Genomic DNA, 18128 nt, shown 5'->3' with positions numbered 1-18128 from the left:
TTCTTTTGCACAAGAAGAACCCTTTTGGATACAAAATTATAACATTTTGTTGTGTAATTTTTTTCATTTTCTATTTTAAGTAGAAATCTTAAGTAGATTTGGTGTTTTCTTTTCTTTCTTAGAATTTAAGTATCTAATTTAGAAACCATTGTCAGAAAAATCGCATGTCACCTAGTTTCTGTTTTTTAGAAATATTTCAACCCTCGACAAGTTAGAAAACTTAATTTTATATGAGACATTGACTATTTTGTGAATGCTCCTATTTTTATCATATCTCTTCAGATTTTGATTATAGGACCATTGTTTTATTATTTAAATTTTAAAACTCAAATCTCGTCCTATTATTTGGATCTACGGATCCTTCCACTGGGTATATCGGTGGTGGACCAAGGAGATCGTGAGCCTGCTCGCAGTAAAAGGAACCTTAGTTCGGGTATATCGTGAAAGGTCTGGTATAGAGAAAGTTTGTCCTATTAAATCCTATTTAGAGTGACTTCATAAATTTGTGAAGCTTTCGAAGAGATTTAGGAACCTTATTTTTGAAATCTTGATTTGTGTATTGTTTGATTGATTTGAATTCTTATTTGTTCGTAAATCCTAAGTCTTAGTTCTGCAAAAGAATTTTTCGAATCTGAATATGAACCCAAATACTGAGATGGGTCAAGGTTCCCATAACTCTAACTGACTTAAGAATGTGACTCAAAATTTGAGAAATCCGACTAGAGGCTCTTGGGAATTGCAATCCTTGATTGAAGAAGATGCATTTCAAAGACTGGGAGAGACCCTTCCACTCGGATCCTTCGATCATCTAACAAATGAGGAATTGGATTAGTTAATTAGACAAGAAACAAAATCTGAGGATCAAGAAGAAGAATAAGAGGAAGAAGATGAGGTCCAATATATGAAAACAAACAAAGGCCAAAGAATAGCCTACGAACTCCTAGACATATCTGCTTGACAAGAACATAAAGTTCCTCCAAAGAAAACTGACTTGTAGAATATGTGCGTCTACAATTTTAAAACCAACATTTAAATTTCACATAACATAAACATGTTTATAAGTTCATAACAAATAAACATACTTGAATTGAAATAGCAATAAAAGATAAAAAGAATAAAGGGAATAAGAAAAAAAAAAAGACATGATAACGAAATATCTGGGCTCTCGTAATGCTTCACCCATCATGACCATTAGAAAAACTTTAAAAACTTTGTGTGGGATGGAAGATCCTCAGTTCAAATAAACCACCATAATGCCACATACTGCAAGCTAGGTTTACATTCCTGAACCAAAAAATTGAACTGTCCACGACAGAATCAAGTTGGTAAACCATATACTGTAAGTTTTCATGATTCTTTTCTAACACTGGCTTGTGCAGACAAACAATAATTACAAGAGGTGACAAATTATCTTAGAATGATAAAATGAAGGTGACGGATTATCTTAGATTGATAAAATGCTCAATTATCATGAAATACAATTTCAGCATGAATGACCTATGCATTATTGGAGATGAGCAAGTATAAATATAAAGAGCAAGTATAAAGAGGTAGAAACACCAACTGGAAATTCTTGGCACCTATGTCACAGGGACTCGACAAAACATATGCCGCACCCGCGTTGACGCGACGCGACGCGGGTGCGGCACCGGGTGCGGTCAACACGACCCTGGGTGCGGTCAACGCACCCAGGGTCATTTTTGTCCATGATTTAGGCATAAAAAAAAAATCCCCGATGAAAAGGAGGATCAGGGCAAAATTTTTTTTTTGCCCTAATCTCTCCTCTCTCTCCCCCTGAGCTCGAGCTCTCTCCCAGCTCCGCCGCCCCAGCTCCGCCGCCCCAGCTCCTCCTCTCGGCTCATCGTCTCGGCTCATCCTCTCCTTTCGCAGGTACCCTCTCTCACTCTCTTCTTGGGTCGGCAGGGGAGGGGCCAAGCACCCCCTGCTCCCTCATTTTTCGGCACAGGAGGGTTTTTTTTTGGGTCGACAGGGGAGGGGCCGAGCCCCTCCCCCATGTGTTGTTTATTTTGGGTCGACAGGGGAGGGGCTCGGCCCCTCCCCCATGTGTTGTTTTTTTTGGGTCGACAGGGGAGGGGCTCGGCCCCTCAACCCATGTGTTGTTTTTTTTGGGTCGACAGGGGAGGGGCCGAGCCCCTCCCCCATGTGTTGTTTATTTTGGGTCGACAGGGAGGGGCTCAGCCCCTCCCCCATGTGTTGTTTTTTTTGGGTCGATAGGGGAGGGGCCGAGCCCCTCCCCCATGTGTTGTTTTTTTTTGGTCGACAGGGGAGGGGCCGAGCCCCTCCCCCATGTGTTGTTTTTTTTGGGTCGACAGGGGAGGGGCCGAGCCCCTCCCCCATCTGTTGTTTTTTTTGGGTCGACAGGGGAGGGGCCGAGCCCCTCCTCCATCTGTTTTTTTTTTTGGGTCGACAGGGAAGGGGCCGAGCCCCTCCCCCATATGTTTTTTTTTTTGGGTCGACAGGGGAGGGGCCGAGCCCCTCCCCCAACTGTTTTTTTTTTTGGGTCGGCAGGGTAGGGGCTGAGCCCCCCCCCCCCTGCTCCCTCTGTTTTTAGCAGGGGAGGGGCCGAGCCCCCCTCGCTCTCGCTCTCTTGTTGGGTTGGCAGGGGAGGGGCCGCGCCCCCCTCGCTCTCGCTCTCTTGTTGGGTTGGCAGGGGAGGGGCTGAGCCCCCCCTTCTCCCTGTGTTTTCGAATTGATTTGAAAATTGTAATGTATTTTTTTTTTGTGTTTTCAGGATAAAAATGACGGACAAAGGGAAAGGACTTGCGTCATCCTCATCCCAACATGCGAGTTCTGCTGCTAGTTTTGCTGATAGTTGCAGTGAGATTGATGATGTGGGGCCACTATGGGTACATTTAGATAAACTCGCAAAAACTGGAGAAGGAGGTGGTGAAAACAAGAGATTTCGATGCAAGCTCTGCGAAAGAGATTTTGTTGGGTCTTACACAAGAGTGAATGCTCATTTGTTGAAGATACCAGGACATGGCATTTCAGCTTGCAGAAAAGTTGATGAGGCAATGCGAAGACAATACAAGAAAATACAAGAAGAATATGAGAAGAGAAAGGCAATGGCCGATTCTTTTGCAGTCAGTGTGCCATTTGCAAGCCACCAAAAAGATGCTGAAAAAAAAAGAAAAGTCAATGTAGGAGGTAGATGAACGATACAAGCAACATTCAATACATATGGAAGAGAATTGGATAGAAAAGTTGGGAGGTATTTTTATTCTGGTTCACTCCCATTTAATGCGGCTAGAAATCCTTATTGGAAGGATTTAGTAACATCCTTGGCAAATTATAATTTGAGTGGTTATGTGCCTCCAAGTTCAGAAAAAATACGAACCACACTTCTTGCAGAAGAGAGGGCAAATGTGGAGAGGTTGCTAGAAATTAAAAAATATTCATGGGAGCAAAATGGAGTTTCCATTGTGTCTGATGGATGAACAGATATTCAAAGGCGTCCATTAATCAATTTCATTGCTTGTTCACTTAGTGGCCCAATATTCTTGAAAGCAGTTGATGCATCTGGGGAATATAAAAATGCAGAGTATTTGAAGGGATTGTTTATAGAAGTGATAAAAGAAGTGGGTGATCAGAAAGTGGTACAAATCATTACAGACAACGCTCCAGTTTGTAAAAGTGCAGCGTTGAGTTTGGAGAGTGAGTACCCTCATATTTTTTGGACTCCCTGTGTAGCACACAGCTTAAATCTAGCCATAAAGAGCATATGCAACCCCAAAGAAGAAGAAAATTCACAAGCATATGCTTTATGTTCATGGATTGAAGATTTAGAAAGAAATGTCAAAAGCATTAGGAATTTTGTTGTTAACCACCATCGTGCTAATGCTATATTTAATAGGCATTCTGATTTGAAATTGTTGAAGGTCGCTGAAACACGTTTTGCGTCCATCATTGTGATGATGAAGAGGATTAAAAGAGTGAAGAATGCTTTGATTAACATGGTGACTGATGAAAATTGGACATTCTATCGTGTTGATGATGATATGAAGGCTCAAGAAATTAAGAAATTCATTCTTGATGATGAGTTTTGGGACAGAGCGGTATACTTCCTTCAATTTACGCAACCTATTTGGGAAATGTTAAGAGAAGTTGATAAGGATGAGCCCATGCTTCACAGAGTTCATGAAATGTGGGATAATATGATTGAAAAAATACAAGCTATAGTTTTCATGCATGAAGGAAAAAATCCTGCATTGGATGATTCAGATTTTTTTAATCATATTCATTCAATTTTAGTCAGAAGATGGGATAAGAGCAACACTCCTTTGCATTGCATGGCACATTCTCTTAATCCAAAATATTATGCAAATAAGTGGTGGGCTGGTGGTATTGGTCGTGTCCCTCCAAATTTAGACCCAGAGCTATCAAGACATAGAAATATGTGTATGACAAGACTTTTTCCAGAAGCATATCTTCTACATCAAATCACACAAGAGTTTGGAAAATTTTCATCTTCGAGATTATATGCACCAGCATTATTCGCGAGAGAAGAAGATAATATAGATCCTATCACATGGTGGTCAACATTTGGATCAGAAACACCTCTTCTGCAACGTCTTGCATTAAGATTGCTATCGCAGCCTGCTAGTTCATCTTGTTGTGAAAGAAATTGGAGCACATATTCTCAAATCCACAACATGAAGAGAAACAAACTCACCAGCAAGCGTGTAGAGGATTTAGTATATGTTCATTCAAATCTTCGATTACTTTCGCGAAGCAATGATGAATACAGGTACTAATTTGCTCTCTTAGTTATTTGATTATTTCTTAGTTTTCATTTAAATATACTTGTATTGTATTTATCATTTTCAAATTGGGTTTATAATGCAGACAAAAAATATCCAAATTTTGGGATGTAAACCCAGAAGAGTGTGACTTCGAGGGAGAACATGAATTCAACGTAACAAACATGGATTTAGCTGAGCCCAGTATTCCTTCTAATGATGCATTTGATGATGAAGAAGAAAATTATTAGCATCCATTACTTCATCAGGATATACTTTGGTATGTAATTTAGTTCTTTTATGCAATACTTATTTGATTGATATTTAGGTCGATTTATGTAATTGCTTTACTTATTTGATTGATAATTTGATATTTAGGTTGATATATTGCATGCATGATGAATCATATTATGAGTTTATGACAATGTTTACTGTTAAATGTTAAACTGTTAAAACTTCAAAATCATATATATATATATATATATATATATATATATATATATATATATATATATATATATATATATATATATATATATATTTACATTTTTGCCCCTGCCGCACCCCCGCACTCGGGTTTTTTGGAAGTGCCGAATCCCCGCACCCGCACCCGCACCCGCACCCATGTGACATAGCTTGGCACTTTCATGCCAGAAAAGAAAAATGAAACAGATTTGGTGATTTCAGAACAGAGATCATAAATATGAGAGAGAGAGAGAGAGAGAGAGAGAGAGAGAGAGAGAGAGAGAGAGAGAGAGTTAAAAACCAAACTGATGGACATAAACAACAACAACAGAAACCAATAAGATACCCAAATATTTTAAACAAAAGAACAAAAGAAAGCTAACTGCAAATGATGCAAGAATGTTACAAATTAGTTATTTGCTTCAACTCTTATTGTGGCATGGACAGTGCTTTGTTACCTAATTAGCACAACATAAGGTTACAAAATCAATGAGGTGAGGAATGGGTTCTTGCCATGTATTAGTATGCTTCATGGTAAGTCTTTAATGATCCTTCAGAAAATGGCACATCTCCATGTTATATTGCTCAACACTCCATATAAAATGCTAAACTCAGGGACTTAACTAAGTGCTTTAAACTTCCAGTGCATACCATGTCCAAATCAAGATTGTATGTATCATATCATAACCCGTATCGTTTGGGTCCAAAATAAGATATATATCATATCCTAAAAAATCATAAATTTTGAAAAAAAAACTTGAAAATTCTAAAAACTCATAAAAAATAAAAAAATAGCAAAAATTCTAAAAAATTAGTAACACAAAACATTGATGAAATGCATAAAATGCAACCATAAAATCACATGTGAAGCATTTATGTTTCTATGAGCTACATGTAACATAACACATCAAACAATGCAAAATAGTAATATCTTTAATTAAGCCATAAGATTCATCAAAAAGAAAAAAAAACAAGTTTGTGAATAAGTAACAGTTACAAATTATAACACATAACCAAGTTTTTAAGAAGTATACAATCAATAATCATTATCACCATTTTCTTCTTGTTCTTCATCTTCATCTTCATTTTCATCTTCATCTTCATCTTCATCTTCATCTTCTCCTCCTTCAATATTCAAATCATCTTCAATATACATGGGTCTTCGTCATTTAAGTCCAAAGCTCCCTTCGCGTTTATCCATTGAATGTCATCTTCATTCAAGAGGTTTGCTTCTTCTTGAACTCATTCATTTAATACATTCGAAGTTCTCTAAACTAATGGGATCAAATTGTTATTTGTGTCTCTTTCATGACAACTTTTGTATTTGCCTAAAAAGATAACATGAAAATTTAAAATTAATTGAGTTTTGTATATATACAAAATATTAAATAACACATGAATATGATAAATAAACTTTATAATTTTAAAATTACATTGGTCTCAGTCATAGGTTGTAGCGAAGGTATACGAGGTCATTGAGCATTTTTTGCTCTAATCTATATCTTCGCTTTAAATGAATATGCTCAAAGACACACCAATTTCTTTTGCATCCACTTGCATGCATGTTTGACTTAGGATGTGAATAGCAAAAGCGCTTAGGTTTGAAATATCACTTATAAATCTAACCCACCACATGTATAAAAAAACAAGAAAATGAAAAATCAATATAAGATAATAACAGATATAAATCATACAATAATACAAAACATCATAACTAAATAGCAATATGAAATTAAAATTAAAATAGACAAATAAATTATCTTGGCGTATCGTAGTATGGTTTTGCATTGCTACATGTCTTCCCATATCATACGATGTATTGTCATCAATTTTTATTTCCTTATAAATATGCTCTTGAATGTAATAATCAGGGTTTAACCTTTCAATGCAATCTAAGAGACACTTGTTGACTTCCATGTCCATCTTAAATGTAAAGAAGTATCTAAATGCAAGATTTAATAATATGCTGCAACATGAAGAGATTGATGGACTTACCCGGTCCACCTATGGTTAATGATGTTCCATATAAGCAAATATATATATATATATATATATATATATATATATATATATATATATATATTTAAATTATCTTTAATGACCTCTGTTGCCTTATTCATGACCTCATAGAGATAACTCATAGCTGGTATGTCTTTGGTATCAACCAATTGAAGCTCATTTACCAAAGATATAGTGATTCTCAACAACTTCATACATGAATATCAGAATTTACTTCTGAATACAATATCTATAATTTATTTTGGCTTTCTTTTTTGGGAATAGACGTATGCATTTTACTCATCTAAAGAAAACTCCGCCTGTGTATAACTGTTTAGTTATACGCTACCGGTCCCAAGCCTGGATAAAGGAGGAGGGTTGCGGTAGGCCTGTGACAACCAACATAAAAACTTAGTCATACCCTATGAATATGAACCAATATGAGAATTTCGTTGGGGCGTTCCCTACTAAGCGACGCGCTGTACTCTATAGGCCCGGAGGCAGTGATAAATGGGCAAGGGTTGCTAGGTCGTCGCCCGGAAGCGACGCGTCACACCGGCGCCCGGGTGTGGTGTCAAGGCAGTGATAAATATGCAAGGGTTCCCTCACTTTGTTGGACGGGTGGGGGTAAAGAAGTTAGTCCAAGACCATAAAATTAGGTTAGCCACTTGGAACATAGGATCTTTAACTAGTAAGTTGGTAGAGTTAGTAGATGTTATGTGTAGGAGAAAGATTGATATTTTATGTCTACAAGAGACCAAATGGATAGGTGAGAAAGCAAAAGTGATAGAACCTTGGGGATATAAGATTTGGTATACAAGAATAAATAGGAATAAGAATGGAGTAGGGATTGTTATGAGACATGAGTTTATAAATAATGTAGTTGAGGTCCGTAGGAAGGGTGATAGGATTTTACTTATTAAATTAGTATTAGGTATGGATATTATTAATATTATTAGTGTTTATGCACCTCAAGTAGGTTTAGATGATTCCATTAAGCGTCAATTTTGGAAAGATTTAGATGGAGTAGTACAAGGGATATCTTATGGAGAAAGGCTTTTCATCGGCGGTGACCTTAATGGGCATGTAGGCATTAGTAGGGATGGATTTGAGAGTATCCATGGAGGCTATGGTATAGGAGAAAGAAACGAAAGTGGAAAAAGGATTTTAGATTTTTGTTTGTCCTATGATATGATCTTAGCAAACACTTGGTTTAGGAAGAGGGAGTCTCACCTAGTAACATTTAAAAGTGGGGCTAATACGAGTCAGATAGATTTTTTCCTACTTAGAAAGAGAGATAGGGGTTGTTGCATCGATTGTAAGGTTATACCGGGAGAAAGTGTAGCTACACAACATAGAGTCTTAATTTTAGATCTTAGAATTAGACAATGCCTCAAAAGAGATAGACATAAAATAGATCCTAGAATTAAGTGGTGGGCACTAAAAGGAGCTAAACAATGAATGTTTGTAGAGCGGGTAGTTAAGGAAGTTGATTGGTGTCTCGAGGAGGATTCAAAATCTATGTGGAATAAGATAGCGGGTGGCATGAGAAAGGTAGCTAAGGAGGTATTGGGTGAGTCTAAAGGTGGTGCACCGCTAGGTAAGGATACATCGTGGTGGAACAAGGATGTCAAATTAGCTATTAAGGTTAAAAGAGAGTGTTATAGAAATCTAAGTAAAAGTCGTGATAATGAGAATTTGGAGAAGTATATGATAGCAAAAAAGGAAGCTAAAAAAGTAGTTCGGAACGCGAGGGAGGTTTATGACAAGTTGGATACCAAAGAGGGCGAGAAGGATATTTATAGGCTTGCAAAGATGAGAGATAGGAAATCGAGGGATCTGGGTATGGTTAGATGTATCAAAGATGAAACAGAAAGGGTTTTAGTCAAAGATGAGGAGATTAAGGAGAGATGAAAATATTATTTTGATAAGCTATTTAATGAAAGTCATGCTCAAGATCTTGGAGACTTTTCCATTCCTTTTCATGAGATGAATCGTGACTTCATGCGTATGATTTAAAATAAAGAAATTACAGAGTCTTTGAAGAAAATGAAATCAAGAAGGGCAGTTGGCCCATATGGTATACCTATCGAGGCTTGGAAATGCTTGGGAGAGAAAGGTTTAGAATGGTTGACAAATCTTTTTAACAAGATTTGGCGGACAAATAAGATGCCTAATGAGTGGAGGAAGAGTACTTTGGTGCCTCTATATAAGAATAAGGGTGATATACAAGATTGCACAAACTATCGTGGTATAAAACTCATGAGTCATACTATGAAACTTTGAGAGAGGGTGATTGAGTCTAGGTTGAGGAAGGTTGTCATGATATCGGAGAATCAATTTGGTTTTATGCCTGAAAGATCAACTATGGAAGCTATACATCTTCTTAGACAACTTATTGAGAGAAATAGAAGGAGGAACAAAGATTTGCATATGGTTTTTATTGATTTGGAGAAGGCTTACGATAGAGTACCTAGGGACGTTCTCTGGTGGACAATGATGAAGAAAGGTGTTTCTCTCAAGTACATTAGTATAATTAAAGATATGTATGAAGGAGTAGTAACCAATGTCCGCACTTGTGGAGGGGTGACAACCAATTTTCCTATAACGGTTGGGTTACATCAAGGATCTGCTTTAAGCCCTTTCCTATTTGCTATAGTGATGGATGAGCTTACGAGATCAATTCAAGAAAATGTGTCGTGGTGTATGTTGTTTGCTGATGATATTGTTTTGATTGATGAGTCTAGAGCTGGGGTTAATGCTAAGTTAGAATTATGGAGACAGACATTGGAAGCAAGAGGTTTTAAGTTGAGTAAGAGTAAGACAAAATACATGGAATGTCGATTTAGTAAGCAACGAAGTAGTGATGAGAGTGTAGTGAAGCTTGGTGAGCAAAAAATACCGGTGGATGATTCTTTCAAATATTTGGGATCTATCATTCAAAAGTACAGAGAAATTGATGGAGATGTAAATCATAGGATAAAGGTTGGGTGGATGAAATGGAAGAGTGCAACTGGAGTGTTGTGCAATCGTAGAATGCCATTGCGGTTGAAGGAAAAATTTTATAGGACGACTATTAGGCCCGCTTTACTATATAGTACGGAATGTTGGGCTGCCAAGAGACATCATATTCAAAAAATGAGTGTAGCTGAGATGCGTATGTTGAGATGGATGTGTGGAAATACAATAAAAGATAAGTTTCAGAATGAGGAGATACGTAAGAAGGTAGGCGTTGCACCCATTGAAAATAAGATGAGAGAGAATCGTTTACGATGGTTTGGACATATTCGATGAAGGCCTAATGATGCTCCAGTTAGAAGGATGGAGAAATGGGAAAATATATTAGTTAAAAGAGGTCGGGGTAGGCCTACGAAGACATGGATGGAGGTGATAGGAAAGGATATGAATGCTTTGAACCTCACTGAGGACATGGCATTGGATAGAAATGAATGGAGGAGAAGGATTCATGTGGAAGACCCAGAATGATTTTCTTTGTTGGTTCATATCGCCGACCCCAATTGTTTTGGGATGAAGGCGTAGTTGTTGTTGTTGTTGTAAAGAAAACATCTTTTTAAGTGCACTTCTATTCTTTACAAGACTCTGCACTGTGAAAAAAATCGTAGCAAATCTAGTAATTGCACTACGAATCAACTCAACGCCATTAGTATACTTTCTCATTAAATTCAAAACTCATGCATGATTATAAATAAATTTTATAATTTTTTGGCAGCATTCAACTGTATGTTATATCTCATCTATGCTGCCAATGTCCTCAAGCATGAGGTCTATGCAATAGGCAGCGCACAGAGTCCAAAATAATGACATATATTTTTTACCTGTTTTCATATAATTCGTTGCATTATCAGTAATGAATTGTACAATGTTTTGAGGTTGAACATCTTTCACAACCTGTTCAAAAACCTTAAGCAATACATAGGTTGTCTTGTGCATATCAAACAATTAATTGATTTTAAAAATACAGTTTCTTTGGGGCAATAGACAAAAAAATTTATCAAAGTCTTCGACTTTCTATTTGTCCCCTCATTTGCCGTGATGTTATACCTAGTTTCTCTCCATGAGAGCCTCATCTCATCACAATAAGCCTTCACTTCATTCACGTTGGCATCTAAAAATTTTTCTCTCAAAGCATGATATCAAGGCATCTTGTATTCAGGCCCAACTGGTTATGACATCTATCATGGCCTGAAAATGAAATGAATTTGTAGCATTAAAAGGAATGCAAGCATCATAAAATTATATTTCAACTATGACATTCGCCTGCTAGACTAAATACTAAAGAGTCATAGCAGTACAAATATCAAATTGCATCTAGGAGAGAGAAAAAACTTTTAAGAGATCTTCTAGCTCTACCTCCTCTCGAAGAACTCTCTCTTACTCTTTCTCCTTTTCTTTTTGTGCCCGTGGAACTACTATTAGCATCAACCATATATTTTTTCTTCGTTGTAGAACTTTCTACTTCTGATGCTAAACTAAGGGTTGTATGATCAAAAGTAGGGAGTTCATCTTCTTCCTCCCATATGGCTTTGCATACTTCATTTTTGCCTTACTCATCTTTTTTTCTTATTTTTTTTCTCTCAAACTAGTAATTAATTTTTAGCAATGTCATTTCACGACATCCGACAATTTTCTTGACGTGCAAGTCGCACCATTAAAATATGTCTCAGCTAAATGATGCTTCAACTGAGAGAGATCACCCAAAATAACAACATGGCAATAGTTGCACTTGATTTTCAACCAGTTTTCACTCATTATTCGAGTACCGCATTGTCATGCCAAACATTTGATGCCATCTTCTCCCAATAAAGCTCAATAAAAAGCAAAGAATAGCTTTTTTTACCTCAACCCACTTCCTTTAGTGAAAAAATAGTGAAATGCACTCTAAATTGATGAAATCACAAAATCCTTTTTTCTTGCGCATGGATCAGCCACCAAATCACTCTCATGAGTCCTAGGATGCGTGAATACCTCTTTAATGGTACAACGGGTGCATATTATAGTATTTTTCTATATAGTAAGGATATGTATCATACGATATAGTACGCTGTAGACAACCTTGGTCCAAATAACTCTAACTTCTGGTGCCTCTCATCCATGATCATATATGTGAATGTTTGAATGTAGTGATTAATACATGAATTAGAACATAAGTAACAAGATCAATTCCATGAAAGCATGTATTTAGAAGGAAAAAAGCTTTTCTTTACATAAATGCCAATGTCAAATCTAAAAGTTTGACTTTATGCTTAAGATTAATCAGAGTTCCTGGTATGAAGCCTAATACATATCATCGCCATGCCTACAATGCCTTAACAAGCATTGTTTTTTAATATGAGGTATGAAATGTACTGCTCCCTTACGAAAGGACAATCGATATTTTTTCAAGGATAAACGAATGGGACAACTCAAACGATTTTAGTGATTATGCAATCTGCTTTTGGCTAGGCAATGACTACATCATCTGATTATTTCCTTGAGAAAACATTAGTCTTACATTGATTCTGATAAATAATAGCATCAGCTCTTTTTCCCATCTTCTTCCTCTGAACTTGAATCTCGCAAGGGTCCCTTCCAGCCATGCTCCTCTCCTAGAAGTTCCTTGGTTGCCTTTTCAAGGAACTCTTGTGCAGCAGCTCTGATTGAGGGCTTTTCAGATGAGTGATGCTTCCTCTTCTTATGAGCTCTCCTATTTTCGTCATATCTACTTTTATGTCCCTCTGCTCGACTAATTTCACGTAGGCTTTGCTTCTGGACTGGTTTATTAAAAAAAGAAGGAAAAGAGCCAAGTAAACCTTTTAAAATCACATGAAAACACATGACAGTTCAAAAGACACCACTTGCTGAATGCTAACCTGGCGTAAGATCAGGTAGAGAGTGCCCAATAACTCGAGTTGCAGCTTGGTAATTAATGGTAGTAGATGGATGTGATGGTCCTAAAAATGAACAAAGCCAAGTGAAAATTTATAGAAATAGGTCTATTAAAAAAAAGGTACCATGAAGATCATATACTAAATTCTTCGGTGCAAATTCAGCACACAAGAATCACTTGATTAATGGTAAATTTCAAATTTATCACAAGAATCACTGGATTAGAAAAGAGGCATGAAAATTAGCCCATATTTCAACCAAGTAAAGTGAGCACGATTTACCTTTATTATATTCCACAAGTCTTTCCAGTTTATCCTCATACAGGCTTACTCTCTCCTACGCTCATTCAAAGAAGAAAATAAACCAACCAAACTTAACACGTGAAAATCATAAGAGATTATAGACCATGAATCCTGATATAAGAAACACAGACAGTGTCTAAGCTCTCTTGGGAAACCAGAAAAACAGGACAAGTTGGGGTATGGAAATATGGAACACAATGCAATCTCCCAACTTAACATGTTTTCTATAGATAATTGGGAGCACCCTAAGCAAAACAAGACAACCCCACAAGACTAGAAAAAAAAATCACTTATTAAAAGAACAAAATAACCAACCAAACTCAACACGGGAAAGATCACAAGAAATTATAGATCATGAATCCCAATATAAGAAGGGCAGTGTTTGCATGCTACTAGAAACCAGAAAAGCAGGATAAGTTGGTACATGTAAATATGGAGCACGATGCAATTTCCCAACTTATCCCGTTCTTTCTAGACAATTAAGAGCATCCTAAACGAAAAAAAAAAAGAGAACCCCACAAGGTAAAAAACCCAATTATGCCTACAAAAAGCTCAGAAACTTCATACTAGCTCTGTTTTCATAGGGTGGTCGTCCGGATTCACGCCATTGCACCTCAAATTAACTGAAAATTAGACCAAAAAACGGGACTGAGTGCATAAGGGAAGCAGCAAATACGGTAAAATCGAAGAGTAAGGGAGGAATCGATACGGGATAGGAGGGTGGTGATGGACTTGGCGAGCGCAAGGAAGGCGTTGGCGCGCTGGAGAGGGGTTAGGTCGGCGAGAACGTCGGCTTCGCAGGTGCCCAAGAACTGGGTCACGCTCGCCCTCAGCTCCTCCAGGTGGGTTCGCGCCCTGTAGACCGATTCCATCACCGATTCGGGCACGGGTGCGTCCGCCATCGCTCCGTTGTTCCTCCCCTTCGATGTACAGGATGAGAGGCTCGGAGGCAGAGATAGAGAGGGACTGAGGCAGAGGACGAGAAAAAGAGGGCACTTTTGCTTATTAGGGTTATTTTTAACTTACGATACGTTGAAATTATCGTTATTTAGTACGCATTACAGCTTCAAACTTGGATCCAATGCCCTATCATATTTTTCGAAAACCGTGAAGGTCTTGGGCTCTTGTTGATGAGTTCGTGAAGCTTGATATCAAGGAATAAGTTTTTATTATAAAAGAGAGAGTCGATTCAATCAGAGGAATATCCTTAATCCTGATAATTGTCTCATGGAAAAATAGCAAAAATGCAGAAAAGTAAAGAGTGATCAAGAAGAGGAATTCTCCAAAAAGTTCAAAATGCTCTATTTTGGGGCTAAGTCCTCATTATATAATCCTCAAACGGATCGAGTCTAGTGTGAATTCAATCCAGTATAAATTGATACAAACCTAAATAAATACGGATTGGTTCAAGATGAATCTGATTGCAAACAAATCAAACCAAAGCAAAAAATCCAAAACCCAATCCAAATACACATGGGTCTAAAAGAGAAAAAATAGATTTGATCGATCCAAACAAAAAAGAACGGGATCCATGTCGATCAGTAACAATTCTCCACCCCTGAAAACATGTCTTGTCAAGGCACGAAGTATGTGTAATACTACAACAATTCGTCCTCAACCTCATAGGTCACCTCATCAAATTCGCTCCTGATCCACTCTATCAATACTTCCGTTAAAAGTCATCTGTCTACTCATTTGCGTCTCCTCCGGCGACCTCCAAGTCAAGAAGGTCTGGTATCTGTAATAGAGGCATCCTGCGGTACGACTTCAACCTAGCAACGTGAAAGACTAGGTGAACACGCGTCCCCTCTAGCAGGTCGAGCCGTTACGCTACCTGATTGATATGCTCCAGCAGTGAGTATGGCACATAGAACCAGTGGGCGAGCTTGTGGTGTTGAGTCTGACGAACTATCACCTGTTTGAAGGGAGGCACCGATCAGAGGCAAGATCCACTCCGCTCGAGAACCCAATAGGAGAATTAAATGGATCATATTATTTTTTGCTGGGTATAAAAAATTATCAAATGGATCCAAACATGATATATATTTGGGTCAAGTAAGAAAATTTCATTTAAAAATGCTTTTGGATCCAATTAGGTTTAAGTAGATCTAAATTTTCTATAATTAGAACTAAGTCTTTAATGGGTTTTAAAGTAGGACCTGGGTCAAATGGGAAGGTTAAACTTTGAATGTGGGTCAGTTTTATAGATAGTTTCGGTTGAATGGACCTAAGAGGGTTTAGTATGGTAACTGGGCTTAAATGAGTCTTATTTAATGGGTTGTATGTCGAAAATAGGTCCAAATGAGTGTTATATGGGTTTGGATTGGGATGAAACCAGTTCTGAATTTCGAGGGTCAAAGAGTATGAGAGGTGTGTGAGATGAACCAAACTGGGTTTTAAAGAACCCGATTTGTTCAACCCTACCACCACCCACGATGGAAAGGGGAGGAAGTGGAGGAGAGGGGTTAGGGTTTAAACCCCCTCCCTCACTAGCCCACTTTGGGGAGCCGCCAGTGGCACCACCTGCAGGTGATAAGGTTTTTTGCTGGCTTGAATTAGTCGGCAGTCACAAGCTGGTCGGTTCTCCATCGGTTGGCGGTCCACCATGGGTGGCAGGGATACAGGGAAACGATGAGGGCGATGGAGAAATTGGGAAAGTGGGAGACACCAGAGCAAGGCTCACCACCAGTGGGCCTGGCCTCCGCCCATCCGTAGCGCCCAATGACCGGTGGGCAGATAGGACAGTGCCGACGGTCGGCCCCTACCCTGCTCGAAAAAGTAGAGATAAGGGAGGGGAGGAACAGCAAGGACCTTTCCTCTCCCCTACCTTAGTCATCGGCGGTGGGTTGGAATTGCTTGTTGTGATGGTAGCTAGCAGAAACGCCTGCAACTTGGTTACCCATTGTCCTATGCCATCTGGGAGTAAGTCATCGAATGACCAATGGTTGGTGGAACCATTGTCTATAGCCTCTGTGAAATAAGGACTGTTGGTTGGGTGTACCACTGATGGGGGCAGACGAGGCTGCTTCGGGTTGTCCTCATGCTCGTGCATTGACGCTGAAATGAGGCTGGGAGTTGCAAATTTGAGGCTAGGTGGTGGTGGCTGCATATCAATGAACACGGATGTTGTGGATCCACCAGCTTGGTTCAAACGAACCCCACGTATCACTAGAGAATGATTTTGCCTCTTATTTTTCATACGAACACTGCATGGAGATAAACTCCATGAACTTTTTTTTCTAACAAAGCAGATCTTTTAACCATTCTTTCAACCATCTTCGTTATCAAAACAAGCTCTTGAATCACATTGTCCTTTTATCTTTTTAGCTCACACAAAGAAGTTATCGTGCAGTTCATGTGTGTTTTACGGGCTTCCTTCAAATCACTTCGGGAACTTCATAATATCGTGACAAGATCAAAAGTCTTGCTAAAATCATTTTCAATGATTAGATGAGGTGATTTCAATCAAAATGAGATCCTTAATCTGGATAATTGTACTTTTGAAAAACATGAAAGATGTAGAAAAAAAAAGTACTCTTAGAGGCTGACATTAAAAATGTCCAAGATGCTTCATTTTGGGGCTAAGTCCCGAATATATAGTCTTAGGGTGAATCATATCATGTATAGACGCAACATTGATCTAATCTCAAACAAACCAAACCAAGGCAACAAATCCAAAAACTAGCCAAATCAAATAACCCAAATACACTTGGGTCCAAATGAGAAAAAAATGGATTTGATCGATCCAAACAAAAAGAATGGGATCCAAGTCAATCCGTAACATCACGATATTTTCTAATTTTGCCTATCTAAAAAACGTTATCGTTTTAATAAGTTAATAATGCAATATTAACATTTTTGGTAAATACTTTTTATTAATGTATCTTTTTTTATTTGTATATTTTATTTTACTATACAAGCCCAAGATGGAGCATTGCATACAACTATGATTCACTCAAAATTTATCTTGGTATTCACCAATTTTGGTTATAGGATGATCTCATACAATAATTGAGATAAATAGTATTTATTTGAACATAAAAAAAAAAAACTTAGCCTCAAAACTTTAGATAATATAAAATTGTTGTATCACAAATCAAGTTAGAAGCATAAATTTGAGTGAGCTAAGTAATGAGATGTATCTTATTTATTTATTAAAAGATGAAACCTTTAAGAGGCAGATCTATTCAAGGTGCCGGAATGAGAAAATCACCAAAGGATCTTACCCAGATCATGAAACATGTTGCACATATGCTTGTAAAAGACCCAAAATTGTTTGAGGTTCATAGGTAGAGGGGGACTGAGGCAAAGGACGGAGAAAGGAGGGCCATTTTGCTCGTTAGGGTTATTTATAACTTACAAATATTGGTGATATGTTGAAATTATTGTTATTTCATTATCCATCTTCTCGAATCTGATACAATCATAAATAAATCATGATATTTTCTAATTTCGCCTCTCTAAAAAACTATACCATTTTAACAAGTTTTTTCAAAGAAGAACAAGTTAATAATGTGATTTTCACATTTTTGGAAAATACTTTTTATTAATTTGTCTTTTTTTTTAATTTGTATATTTTATTTTACTACATTTGGCTTGGCCCAAGATGAACTATTGCATGCTACTATGATTCGTGCAAAATTTTATGTTGGTATTCGCCAATTTTGGTTGTTGGATGAACTCACATGAGAATTGAGACAAATAGTATTTATTTGAA

The 18128-nt window shown here is 37.7% G+C and overlaps 1 protein-coding gene across 1 annotated transcript; it reads right to left on the bottom strand.

The window, feature by feature from the left end:
• Positions 1-12421: 12421 nt before the first annotated feature.
• Positions 12422-14373, bottom strand: LOC149837380 (Sas10/Utp3/C1D family). Its single transcript, XM_090007355.1, has 5 exons — positions 14121-14373; positions 13979-14034; positions 13391-13445; positions 13094-13174; positions 12422-12994 (listed from the first exon to the last, which is right to left on the bottom strand). The coding sequence occupies exons 1-5, from the start codon at positions 14311-14313 to the stop codon at positions 12759-12761; spliced, it is 621 nt and encodes a 206-aa protein (XP_089863481.1). The 5' UTR covers positions 14314-14373; the 3' UTR covers positions 12422-12758.
• Between the last annotated feature and the right edge of the window lie 3755 nt (positions 14374-18128).

The sequence above is a fragment of the Nuphar pumila genome, chromosome 5 (assembly GCF_984573655.1).
Source record: "Nuphar pumila chromosome 5, dmNupPumi1.hap1.1, whole genome shotgun sequence".
NCBI lineage: Eukaryota > Viridiplantae > Streptophyta > Magnoliopsida > Nymphaeales > Nymphaeaceae > Nuphar > Nuphar pumila.
Note: the sequence above shows the minus strand (reverse complement) of the source record. Positions and strands in the feature narration are given on the sequence as shown.

Coding starts and splice junctions, on each gene's coding strand:
- LOC149837380 (XM_090007355.1), bottom strand. CDS start 14,313: ATGGCGGACGCACCCGTGCCCGAATCGGTGATGGAATCGGTCTACAGG. Junction 14,035..14,120: donor CATCACCACCCTCCTATCCC/GTATCGATTCCT, acceptor TCTAATTTTCAG/TTAATTTGAGGTGCAATGGC. Junction 13,446..13,978: donor ACCCTATGAAAACAGAGCTA/GTATGAAGTTTC, acceptor GAATGAGCGTAG/GAGAGAGTAAGCCTGTATGA.